Here is a 13,531-nt window from a genome sequence, read left to right as displayed (position 1 = left end):
GCAAAGTATGGAAAGCCGTTGGGGCCAAAATTGCAAAGTATGGAAAGCCGTCGGGGCCAAAATCGCAAAGTATGGAAAGCCGTCGGGGCCAAAATCGCAAAGTATGAAAGCCGTCGGGGCCAAAATCGCAAAGTATGGAAAGCCGTCGGGGCCAAAATTGCAAAGTATGGAAAGCCGTCGGGGCCAAAATTGCAAAGTATGGAAAGCCGTCGGGGCCAAAATTGCAAAGTACGGAAAGCCGTCGGGGCCAAAATCGCAAAGTACGGAAAGCCGTCGGGGCCAAAATCGCAAAGTACGGAAAGCCGTCGGGGCCAAAATCGCAAAGTACGGAAAGCCGTCGGGGCCAAAATCGCAAAGTACGGAAAGCCGTCGGGGCCAAAATCGCAAAGTACGGAAAGCCGTCGGGGCCAAAATCGCAAAGTACGGAAAGCCGTCGGGGCCAAAATCGCAAAGTACGGAAAGCCATCGGGGCCAAAATCGCAAAGTACGGAAAGCCGTCGGGGCCAAAATCGCAAAGTACGGAAAGCCGTCGGGGCCAAAATCGCAAAGTACGGAAAGCCATCGGGGCCAAAATCGCAAAGTACGGAAAGCCGTCGGGGCCAAAATCGCAAAGTACGGAAAGCCAGCAATGCCAAAATCACATAGTACGGAAAGCCAGCAATGCCAAAATCACATAGTACGGAAAGCCAGCAATGCCAAAATCACATAGTACGGAAAGCCAGCAATGCCAAAGATTTATGTAGATGCTTATGGTATCTGATATGGATATCTGATATGGTATCTGATATGGCCACACAAATACAACTTTAACTCTTGAACATTCAGATTTCTTTGTCAAATGAAACCTTATTTATTCACATTGTTTTGAATTAATCATGCATTTTCTCATAGCTTCACAATTTCTATGATGTGGTTGTTTATTTTTAGAATGACCTTGTTTAACATAAAACCAGGAGAATATCTGGACCAGAAATGGCTGGATTAAATGCTAGAGTTAAGCCCACTTTCACTATCAAAGCAGGGATTAGCCTAGGGGTCCCATGACTAAATGTTTTAGGGGACTATCTATCTTTTTATCCTTTTCTTGTTTCAGTCATTGGACTGTGGTCATCCTGGGGCTCTCTCTTTAAGGGTTTATTACATATACATTAGCAATAAGTAGATATCAGTTATTAGTGGTCAGTTACATAATGACCTGGTAAACGTGAAATGCCAGTAGTGATGGTCATTATAATAGAGGACAGCTGATCTATATTATTTAACATGTTATGGCTTGGTTGAGTTAATATCGTTTGGAGTTGATGAAGTTGTAGGTGTTTCTATCTCTAACAATATTTTGATATATATGAATTAATTATTGAGAGTAATTCAATTGAATATTTTTAATTTGAATGTCTCATTCCTATGGCATTAGAATTGATATTCCCTAATTATTATAATTATTATTACGTTCATCTGCTAAAATAAGTCTTTTTTTTTTTAAAAAAGTCACTACATTACTGACCACCAGTAGATCATATCTTCATATAGTTAATGTATATTTAAGTTTGCAAATATGAGACTAACAGAAGTATGGAAAGCCATTGGTGCCAAAATCGCAAAGTATGGAAAGCCGTCAGTGCCAAAATCGCAAAGTATGGAAAGCTGTCGGGGCCAAAATCGCAAAGTATGGAAAGCCGTCGGGGCCAAAATCGCAAAGTATGGAAAGCCGTCGGGGCCAAAATTGCAAAGTATGGAAAGCCGTCGGGGCCAAAATTGCAAAGTATGGAAAGCCGTCGGGGCCAAAATTGCAAAGTATGGAAAGCCGTCGGGGCCAAAATCGCAAAGTATGGAAAGCCGTCGGGGCCAAAATTGCAAAGTATGGAAAGCCAGCAATGCCAAAATCACATAGTACGGAAAGCCAGCAATGCCAAAATCACATAGTACGGAAAGCCAGCAATGCCAAAATCACATAGTACGGAAAGCCAGCAATGCCAAAATCACATAGTACGGAAAGCCAGCAATGCCAAAGATTTATGTAGATGCTTATGGTATCTGATATGGATATCTGATATGGTATCTGATATGGCCACACAAATACAACTTTAACTCTTGAACATTCAGATTTCTTTGTCAAATGAAACCTTATTTATTCACATTGTTTTGAATTAATCATGCATTTTCTCATAGCTTCACAATTTCTATGATGTGGTTGTTTATTTTTAGAATGACCTTGTTTAACATAAAACCAGGAGAATATCTGGACCAGAAATGGCTGGATTAAATGCTAGAGTTAAGCCCACTTTCACTATCAAAGCAGGGATTAGCCTAGGGGTCCCATGACTAAATGTTTTAGGGGACTATCTATCTTTTATCCTTTTCTTGTTTCAGTCATTGGACTGTGGTCATCCTGGGGCTCTCTCTTTAAGGGTTTATTACATATACATTAGCAATAAGTAGATATCAGTTATTAGTGGTCAGTTACATAATGACCTGGTAAACGTGAAATGCCAGTAGTGATGGTCATTATAATAGAGGACAGCTGATCTGTTGATGTCAGTGTTGGATGGTCAAGAAATATAATGACCAGCTGAATGGTAAAAATACAATTTTCATTCTGATATTTTGTTCATTATATTGTCTATTTTGCAGTGGTAGTAAAGGTCAGACGAATAAATATTACTAAAGCATTGCTTTACAGTCAGATGCCCGTCCTGTCATTAAAGATACTTACTTCACATGCTTGTAACTGAAACATTTTTCTTTCTTTTTCCATCTCTTCTGCAATCTGCAACAAAGAAAAAAAGGAATTCTTCTGATTTTCATTTATGCATTACACTTTACCATTTCTCACTCTCTTTCTCCGTAATTGTGTGTGCAATTACACACACACACGCACAAAACATGTATGTATGGATGGATGAATGAGTGAAAGAATGAATAAAATGACAATTGCCTTAGTGTTTAGCATGTCTGCACAATTTATGGTGTGTCTGGATTATGATTCCAGTAGGCACTGAAAAACATTTTTGTCCAACCCATGCAAGCATGGAACATGATTATATGCATACATGTGTATATATATATATACACACACACACATACATATATATATATATATATATATATATATATAGAGGCAAGTATGTGACACTTGTGAAGACCTGTTGAGGCAAGTGTGTGACACTTGTGAAGACCTGTTGAGGCAAGTGAAAATCAAACCAAATCAAAATAGATGAACAACAATGGAATTTGTATCTTTGTGGTACCAGTACCGGTGGCACACAAGAAAACCAGCTGAACGTGGCCGTAGCCAGTACCGCATCGACTGGCCTCCGTGCTGTGGGCACAACAAACACCATCCGATCGTGGCCGTTCGCCAGCCTCATCTGGCACCTGTGTCGGTGGCACATAAAAACACCATCCGAAGACCCGGCGACGTAGTCAGTCCACCTGTGCATACCTTCCTTCTTATGACACTTGTGAAGACCTGTTGAGGCAAGTGTGTGACACTTGTGAAGACTTGTTGAGGCAGAGGCAAGTGTGTGACACTTTGTGAAGACCTGTTGAGGCAGAGGCAAGTGTGTGACACTTGTGAAGACCTGTTGAGGCAAGTGAAAATCAAACCAAATCAAAATAGATGAACATCAATGGAATTTGTATCTTTGTGGTACCAGTACCGGTGGCACACAAGAAAACCATCCAAACGTGGCCGTAGCCAGTACCGCATCGACTGGCCTCTGTGATGTGGGCACATAACAAACACCATCCGATCGTGGTGGCCCCTACCTGGGACGTAGTCAGTCCACCTGTGCATACCTTCCTTCTTGTGACACTTGTGAAGACCTGTTGAGGCAAGTGAAAATCAACAAATCAAAAAATCAAAACAAATCAAAATAGATGAACATCAATGGAATCTGTATCTCTGTGGTACCAGTGCCGGTGGCACACAAGAAAACCATCCGAACGTGGCTGTAGCCAATACCGCATCGACTGGCCTCCGTGCTGTGGGCACATAACAAACGCCATCCGATCGTGGCCGTTCGCCAGCCTCATCTGGCACCTGTCCGAAGACCCGGCAAGACTAGTCAGGCCATAGCCCGTGGCCCCTTCCTGGGACGTAGTCAGTCCACCTGTGCATACCTTCCTTCTTATGACACTTGTGAAGACCTGTTGAGGCAAGTGATAATAATAATAATGATAATAATCATAATCATAATCATAATCAAATCAAATCAAAACAAATCAAAATAGATGAACATCAATGGAATTTGTATCTTTGTGGTACCAATGCCGGTGGCACACAAGAAAACCATCCGAACGTGGCGGTAGCCAGTACCACATCGACTGGCCTCCGTGCTGTGGGCACGTAACAAACACCATCCGATCGTGGCCGTTCGCCAGCCTCATCTGGCACCTGTGTTGGTGGCACATAAAAACACCATCCAAAGACCCGGCAAGACTAGTCAGGCCATAACCCGTGGCCCCTACCTGGGACGTAGTCAGTCCACCTGTGCATACCTTCCTTCTTATGACACTTGTGAAGACCTGTTGAGGCAAGTATGTGACACTTGTGAAGACCTGTTGAGGCAAGTGTGTGAGACTTGTGAAGACCTGTTGAGGCAAGTGAAAATCAAATCAAATCAAAATAGATGAACATTTGTATCTTTGTGGTACCAGTGCCGGTGGCACACAAGAAAACCATCCGAACGTGGCCGTAGCCAGTACCGCATCGACTGGCCTCCGTGCTGTGGGCACGTAACAAACACCATCCGATCGTGGCCGTTCGCCAGCCTCATCTGGCACTTGTGTCGGTGGCACATAAAAACACCATCCGAGCGTGGCCGTCTGCCAGCCTCGTCTGGCACCTGTGTCGGTGGCACATAAAAAACACCATCCGAGCGTGGCCGTTCGCCAGCCTCGTCTGGCACCTGTGTCGGTGGCACATAAAATCACCCACTACACTCTCGGAGTGGTTGGCATTAGGAAGGGCATCCAGCTGTAGAAACACTGCCAGATCTGACTGGCCTGGTGCAGCCTTCGGGCTCCCCAGACTCCAGTTGAACCGTCCAACCCATGCTAGCATGGAAAGCGGACGTTAAATGAGGATGATGATGATGATGATTATTATTATTATATTATTATATATATATATATATATATATACACCATAAATACCCATGTAAATTGTGCACTTGTGTAATCTACGCAGGGGATTTTCAGGATGAAAATTGTTAAGAAAAGCTTCTACTCATGTAAAATTCATACCTAGAAAGTTTTCAGGGTAGGGGGAAAAGATTTTCAATTTAGTTGTATTTAGCATAATTTCACTTACTTATGATTAGATTTTACTAAATAAAATTACAAAGCGTTTGTGTTGTCTATATAAATAAAATGGTTTTGCGGAACTAACACATGTCTGTCAGTTTCCCTCGCTTGGTATACCCTCCCTGATGAGACTGACAATGTCAGTCTGCTTTAGCCAATCAGTTTACCCTCCTCCTCTCTCAACATTAGCATTCCAATGATAAAAATGAATAAATGGAAAGTATGATGCTGATTGTGTTTGTGTGCAAGTAACTGTATGAAACTGTGTGTTTGTGTGTGCATGCATGCATGTACCTGTATGAGACTGTGTCTCTGCATAATCGGAAATTTACAAATTGTGAGCATGTATATATGATATAATGAAGGAAATTGTTGTATACAATGTTCAGGTGCACTACGCCTAAAAAGATGGAAAAAAAAGCCATCAGGTATACTGTTGGTGGATTTCAGGAAGCATGGAAGTTTTGAAGAATGTAGTGTCTCAACAGCTATCAACTGATGCAGGTAGTTTATTCCATGTTTCAGCAATTCTGAGCATGCAAAAAATGTTTCCGAAAGCCATGGGTACTGTGTTGTTTTTTGATTTTATAAGCATGTCCATGAGTGTTTGTTATATGGAATTCAAAAAGGTGTCTAAGGTTGTTAGAAAGATGGTTGATAATCTTGTTTATAATAAGCTTTATTTTATATTTCTTGCCCACAAGAGATTATGTCTGATCTTTAGCATACTACTGTATGTCTTCTCAATCCATGATCACAGGAAAAGTTGTTGGTAAGAATTATCAACAAAAACAAAGCTGATAAATATACACTGATGTTGCAAATTATGTTTAATTACCAATAAACATCAGCTTGTATGACACTTTACTCAACCGAGTAAAATATGTAAAATATGGCCCAGACCATGATTATTAGCATGTACTTCAGATTTCAAAAAGTAGTTAACCATTTAATGGTTTTAGTAAATTTATACAGAAAATGTAAGTATTATACCATCCAGCATAAATAAAAGTCAACTTCATTATATTTAAGTCAATTAAATGAGTCAACTTCCAGTACGAATGTTTACATTTTGTACATTTTTTTTCACCAAAAGAAATTTCTAAAATAATTCCGGAAACAATCTACTCATGTAATTTACACACCCACTAAAGTTTGTTTTTATTTTTGTGAAAAAATTTCATGGGTTTTTACAGTATACATACATATATATATATATACACACACACACCCACAGTCATGGCCAAAAGCTATAAACTCCTCCCACACCATCCAACCAATTTTAATGATTTTTGGCACATAGGTAGAAGTTCAAATAAAGGTGGAATTTTTCAAAAACTTGACAGTTGGCATCAATTTTTGTGAGCTCAATCAGGCATTTGAATGGAAATTCCTATAATGATGTTATTTTCCCTGCAGCTTTTGCATTTTTCCGCTTGTAAAACTTCAGCAAAAACGATAGAATGGTCTCTAAGGAAATGCTTATGCAATACAATGTCAGAGGTGGGCTTAACATGGAAAACATGAGCAATGCCAAGCCCAACAGCTACTATATATATATATATAAATGAGTAAATGTGTTAAAGATGTTTGTGTTTACATTTGTGCTTCTCCAAAAATCACTGAGCTACAAATCGTGATGTTATTTTCCCTGTCAAATTGTCCTGTGGTATGTATCACATGCACACACACACACACACACACTCTCTCTCTCATACACATGCACACATACACACACACTTAATTGTAAATATTATATATTTCAGATTCTCAACCCGAGACTAAAAAGCGACGTTTGGAGACTCTAGAGGTTGGATCTCAACAACTACTACAACAACATCCATTTCACTGCTCACAACCAAAATGATGATCTTTTATTCCACAGCATTGGCAGTTGTTTTCCTTTCATCAGCACAGTTCAGGGTCAACTTGGGCTTCATTATGGCCTTAACAATATACTACTTAGCAGTAAAAGAGAAAATAAATTTTATTTATTTTGTTTTACATGTGTTTGTTGTTGCTATTTAACCCAAGGTCAGTTATGATCTGGCAGGCTGTTGATCAAATGCATTCCTACTTGAACCATTCCTATCTTTTCTGGATATTTAAACCTACTTTATCTGATGTAACATGTAACTCAACATCATCATTTAATGTCCATTTTCCATGCTGGCATGGGTTGGACAGTTTGACAGCAGCTGGTGAGGACAGGGGCCACAGCAGGTCCCATTGTCCGTTTTACCATAGTTTCTACAGGTGCGTGCCCTTCTTAATGTCAACCACTCTATAGGAGTGTAGTGGGTGCTTTTAATGTGACACAAGCACCAGTGCTTTTTTTTTATGTGGCCCCATAACCAGTGCTTTTTTGCATGGTACTAGTACTAGTGCGTTTTTATGTGGCCCCCATGGCTGTAGTCTAATGACTGAAGCAAGTAAAAGATGAAAGATAAGATAGCTATTATATGGAACCGAAAGACTTTTTTCCTCATCAATCATTATCATCATCATTTCATATCCGTTTTCCATCTAGGCATGGGTTGGACAGTTTGATTGAGGACTGGCAAGCCAGTAGTCTGCACCGGGCTCCAATCTTATCTGGCAAGGTTTCTAACGCCAATCACTCCGCTGCTTAATAATTGTAATCATGACTGAAAAACAGGCATTATGGTTAGAAATAAGGTCATGGAATGGTATGTACAAGAAGAACCGATTTTCTGGAACTCCTGGTGCCAAAGAATTTTTTTTCCATATTTGCTGCTTAATAATTGTAATCCTGACTGAAAGACAACCATTATAGTTAGAAATATGGTCATGAAATGGTATGTACAGGAAGAACCGATTTTCTGGAACCCCTGGTTCCAAAGTCCTCCAAGATAACTGATTTTTCTGAACCAGGAGTGGTCATACTGGTCAACAGACACTAAATTAAACAAATGAGAAATTTAATCAAATAATTAAATGAAATAGAGATCTGTACATTAGTGTAAAGTAATGCTGAGTATATAAGAGATGACAGGCCATCAATATCTGGTAAATTGGTGTTTTACCTGAAGGTGCATAGCTCAGTGGTTAGAGAGTTGGGCGAGTTCGATTCCCGGGCTGAGCTGTGAGTTTCGTTCTTGAGCAAAGCACTTTATTTCATGTTGCTGCAGTTTACTCACCTGTAGAAATGAGTTGTGATGTCACTAGTGTCAAGCTGTATCGACTTTTCCCTTTCCGTTTGAAAACATCAGTGGTGTGGAGAGAAGAGGCTGGTATGCATGGGCAACTGCTAGTTTTCCACAAACAACCTTTCCCGGACTTGAGCCTCGAAGGGTAACTTTTTAGGAGCAATCCCACGGTCATTTATGACAGGTGGGGGGGGGTTACCCTTTACCTGTATCTGCGAATATATACCCTGAGCAGCATTTCGTCCGTCTTTACTTTCTGAGTTCAAATTCCGCTGAGCTCGAATTTACTTTTCGTCCTTTGAGGGTCGATGAAATAAATACCAGTTCAACACCAGGGTCAATACAGTCGACTTTCTCTCCCCGCCGGAATTGTTGGCCTTGTGCCAAAATTTGTAACCACTATATACATACAAACTTATACGAGGTGGCATCAAAAATTCTCGGACTAGTTCTGTGACGCGCCAACTATATTAATGCGTATATATTCACAGGTATAAATGCACGGAAACTTCACATTCGTAAACACCTGTATAAAGAGGTGTGAAGTTATAAAGGTATGAATAATGTAATCAGGTGACATTAAAAAAGGATGCTGAGATGCCGATAAATAAGAGTAAATATGAAGTCTTCGTTCCAAGACTGCATTTTTTTGAACTCTCATTAAGAGTTGTGAAAAATAGGACGATAGTACTCTTTACTCTTTTACTTGTTTCAGTCATTTGACTGCGGCCATGTCGGAGCACCGCCTTTAATCGAGCAACTCGACTCCGGGACTTATTCTTTTGTAAGCCCAGTACTTATTCTATCGGTCTCTTTTGCTGAACCTCTAAGTAACGGGGACATAAACACACCAGCATCGGTTGTCAAGCAATGCTAGGGGGACAAGCACACACACGCATATATATACATATACATATATATGACGGGCTTCTTTCAGTTTCCGTCTACTAAATCCACTCACAAGGCTTTGGTCAGCCCGAGGCTATAGTAGAAGACACCCAAGATGCCACGCAGTGGGACTGAACCCGGAACCGTATGGCTGGTAAACAAGCTGCTTACCACACAGCCACTCCTGCGCCTATATGTAGATGTTCTTTTGTTCTTTTACTTGTTTCAGTCATTTGACTGCGGCCATGCTGGAGCACCGCCTTTAGTCGAAAAAATCAACCTCAGGACTTATCCTTTGTAAGCCTAGTACTTATTATATGGGTCTCTTTTGCCGTAACGCTATGTTACGGGGACGTAAACACACCAACATCGGATGTCAAGCGATGGTGGTGGGGGAACAAGCACACACACGCATATATATACGACGGGCTTCTTTCAGTTTCCTTCTACCGAATCCACTCACAAGGCTTTGGTCGGCTCGAGGCTATAGTAGAAGACACTTGTCCAAGGTGCCAGGCAGTGGGGCTGAACCTTGAACTATGTAGTTGGGAAGCAAGCTTCTTATCACACAGCCACCCCTAAACAATATCAATGTGAAAACAATATATATAAGATACGGAAGGGGGCTGAAAAGTCCCTGGTTTGGAGTAATAGAAAATACAGGAGCATCACTTGATTATGATTTTCTTCAACATATTCCCCTCTCAGATTCACACATTTATTGCAGCGGTCCTTCAGTTTTTCTAAGACCTGTAAAAGAACTCGGTGGGTTGGGCCTCCAATCAGCCCTTTCGCGATACACTTAAAACCAAGAACTTTTCGGCACCATCTCGCACGCGTGAAAAGCTTTTCCGAAAGAGTATGCAGACACACGCATGAGGATACGTTCATGTATATAAAGAGGATAATAGATGTGTAGAAACGAGTTATCCTGAAATTTGGATGAGGGAGGGGGGCTAATCGATTTTATCGACCGCAGTATTTCACTGTGAAGGCGCAATGGCCCAGTGGTTTGGGCAGCGGACTCGCGGTTTCGATTCCCAGACCGGACGTTGTGTGTGTTTATTGAGCGAAAACACCTAAAGCTCCACGAGACTCCGGCAGGGGGTGGTGGCGACCCCTGTTGTAATCTTTCGCGAACGTTTACTATAAAGTCCTATATAACAACATAATGCACATAACAGCAACGCAATCACAAGGATAAACATGAACAAATAATCGCTTTTGTAGATATTAAAAAAAAAAAATCCTGTTTTATGGCGCATTTCTGTTCTGGCGGTTAACCTCAGTCCATCTCCAATGAAACAGATCTATGACTTAAAAGTGTTTAATCCATGATCATGCTAACATTATATTTTGCCAGAACAATGTGCACATTATCTAATGCATCTTTCTTTTAAGACAATAGAGTTTGATATGACAGAGTTGGAGGTTTGACTGCTATTTCTATAGTTGATCGGCCAGCTTGCCGTTTCTCCCAACCGTCGACTTTCTCACACACTCTGGTCACGCACATACATATATAAGTAAAACCAATGATTGAATTTAATGCACTCACTAGAAAGTTTACAAATGAAAGATTGCTATCGTCTATGATCCTTAAACCTAAGTTTCTAAAGGATATACAGCAGTGTCTTTTCTGAATCTATCTATGTTGCAGCTGTTGATATTTCTCAACTAAAAAAATAAGAGGTAAAAAAAAAGCCGACTTGGCGAAAGATAATCTGTTCTTCCTTAATGGAATATGTACTAAGTTTCTAGCTCTAAGGAGGATAGGCTCAAAGATTTTCTTGGCCAAACCTGTCTTGCAGGTGTTGACTTAGATTTTTTTTCTGTTCTGTTTGCATTATTCGTTTCTGTACATGGCGACGAGCTGGAAAAGTCATTAGCACGCTGGACAAAAATGCTTAACGGCTTTTGACTTACTCCAAGATCGCCTTGACTTTTCATCCTTTCGGGGTCGATAAAATAAGTACCAGTGAAATACTTTTTTAAAAAAATTTTATTCACCCTTTTCAAGCCTAGCCAGGCTCATGGGCCCGGTTTCTGTGGCGTATGTATTCCCCCTAGCTGGACGGGACGCCAGTCCATCGCAGCGTTACTCAAGAAACAGGAAGAGAGAGCGAGAGAAAGTTGGAGCGAAAGAGTACAACAAGGTCACCACCACCCCCTGCCGGAACCTCGTGGAACTTTAGGTGTTTTTGCTCAATAAACACACACACACACACACAACGCCCGGTCTGGGAATCGAAACCGCGAATCCTCCATTGACGGTTTTATTATTGTTGGTGACTTTGCTGTTGTTTAGTTTCGAATCAACTCTGAAAAAGGAGACTAATGATTAAAGCTTTCCAACCATGGCAACTCTGTTTGTGTGTGTGTGTGTTTTGTATCTTTGGGATATATTACACGGGTCTGCGACCAAAATTTGCTTTACATTTATTGGGTGAAAAAAATTCATAAATTTTTAGACCTGTTGATTTCAAAAACTAGAAAGAAACTATCCAATCGCGTACAGTTTCTTTACAAAATCGATCATTGTCATTTACCAGTATGCCCGAATTTGAGTATTGTCTTTTATTATCACTATAAACCACCGTATTTAAATAGTATATAACAGTATAACTAATAGGCTTAATTTAGGAAAATAAGCATTTGGCAACGTTTAGGCCGCTTCGGTTATACAGAGAGGTGCCTGCATTACTGTAGCTACAGCCACCCGCAAGCAGTGACACGAGAAAGACGTACTTTACAAGGCCACGTTTATGTTAAAAAAAATATTTTTACAAACAATTGCAGCGTGGGAAGGTGTTTATAAGCCATTTAAGAAACACACAAAACCGTTAGATTCACTTCAACATTTAAATTTAATTTGTCAAAATATTTTCATCACTTTGAGACCGCGACCTGTTCCCTGACAGAACTTCGTGCTGCATCTGAGCAGTATATATATACATTTGTCAGTGAACAGGTCGCGGTCTCAAAGCGACGAAAATATTTTGACAAATTAAATTTAAATGTTGAAGTGAATCTAACGGATTTTGTGTGTTTCTTAAATGGCTTATAAACACCTTCCACGCTGCAATTGCTTTCGTTCCAGCATACGATCTCAGATCAAGTCACTCGCTATGCAAGTACATCTCCGTAATATATTTTTATTTTTTCAGTTATTTCCTCATGCCCTTTTTCTAAATGTATATATATATACTGCATACATTGTTTTATTGTATCACATGTTATATTTCAATGTTTCTTTAATGATATTATGTAAACATTTAGATGGTAAGTCAGATATATGCTGTTAAAAAATGTCCCCTTCCACTTTCTTTACAGACCTTCACATCACCTGAAGCAAGAACGTCTTCTGGAAGGTGTGCAGCGAGCTCGGATAACTTTTGCTACATTTTTGGCGAATTTATGACTAAGAAACTTCAAAGGAACATTAATGAATTTCTCAAAAAATCTTCCTATGCCTACTTTAGTCTAAAATTAGGAGACCAAGATAGGAAATGGGTCTACATAAGGCCTGCTCAATTTGTGTTGAAATACTGAGACAATGGAAAAAATGTATACAAAGAAGTCCTTTCGTTTTGGGGTTCCAATGATATGGAGACAACCTAAAACCCACAGTGATGACTGCTACTTTTAGTTATTTAAGGTGCAGGGATACAATTCGAAGAATGGGATAAATATTGTTTATCCAAATCTCCCCTATGCATTGCGACCTGTTGCCCATGGATCAGACTCTCCAGTCCCATCACCACCAGGAAACCTTGAAGACATGCCCTTGAGTTCTGAGTAAGAGGACAGAAATAGCAATGGTTTCAATAGCAGTAAAGGTAAAGAACCTCAACTATTTAACCAGTGTGAAATAAATGATCTGGTGAGGGACTTAAGGCTCGTAAAGGAGTCAGCAGAACTTAGGTTCCAGTCTTAAATTCAAGAATCTTTTAGCTCCTCGCGCGTCATTCTATTGGCATCGCAATCGCGAAAAAATAGATCTGCCCTGTTTCTCTAAAGAAAATGATTTAGTCTGTACAGATCTATTAGGCCTAATAAGCAAGCTACAACCTTGATGAAAGGAGACCCTTTATGGACTCTTCATAGAGAAGTCTTAAAGTTGTTCGACGGCATAATGGGAATAAGCATACTTCCATCCTTGTTGG

At 40.3% G+C, this 13,531-nt stretch overlaps 1 protein-coding gene across 1 annotated transcript in view; it reads left to right on the top strand.

Annotated features, from left to right (window-relative positions):
* Positions 1–7,311, top strand: part of LOC115213116 (tRNA (guanine(37)-N1)-methyltransferase) — a 39,959-nt gene extending 32,648 nt beyond the window's left edge. The window contains exon 5 of the mRNA XM_029782044.2: positions 7,074–7,311. Within this exon, the coding sequence (XP_029637904.1) occupies positions 7,074–7,174 (101 nt within the window). The 3' untranslated portion in view covers positions 7,175–7,311. The remainder of the gene's footprint in view (positions 1–7,073) is intronic.
* Positions 7,312–13,531: the final 6,220 nt, after the last annotated feature.

This window comes from Octopus sinensis, linkage group LG6 (genome assembly GCF_006345805.1).
Source record: "Octopus sinensis linkage group LG6, ASM634580v1, whole genome shotgun sequence".
NCBI lineage: Eukaryota > Metazoa > Mollusca > Cephalopoda > Octopoda > Octopodidae > Octopus > Octopus sinensis.
Note: the sequence above shows the minus strand (reverse complement) of the source record. Positions and strands in the feature narration are given on the sequence as shown.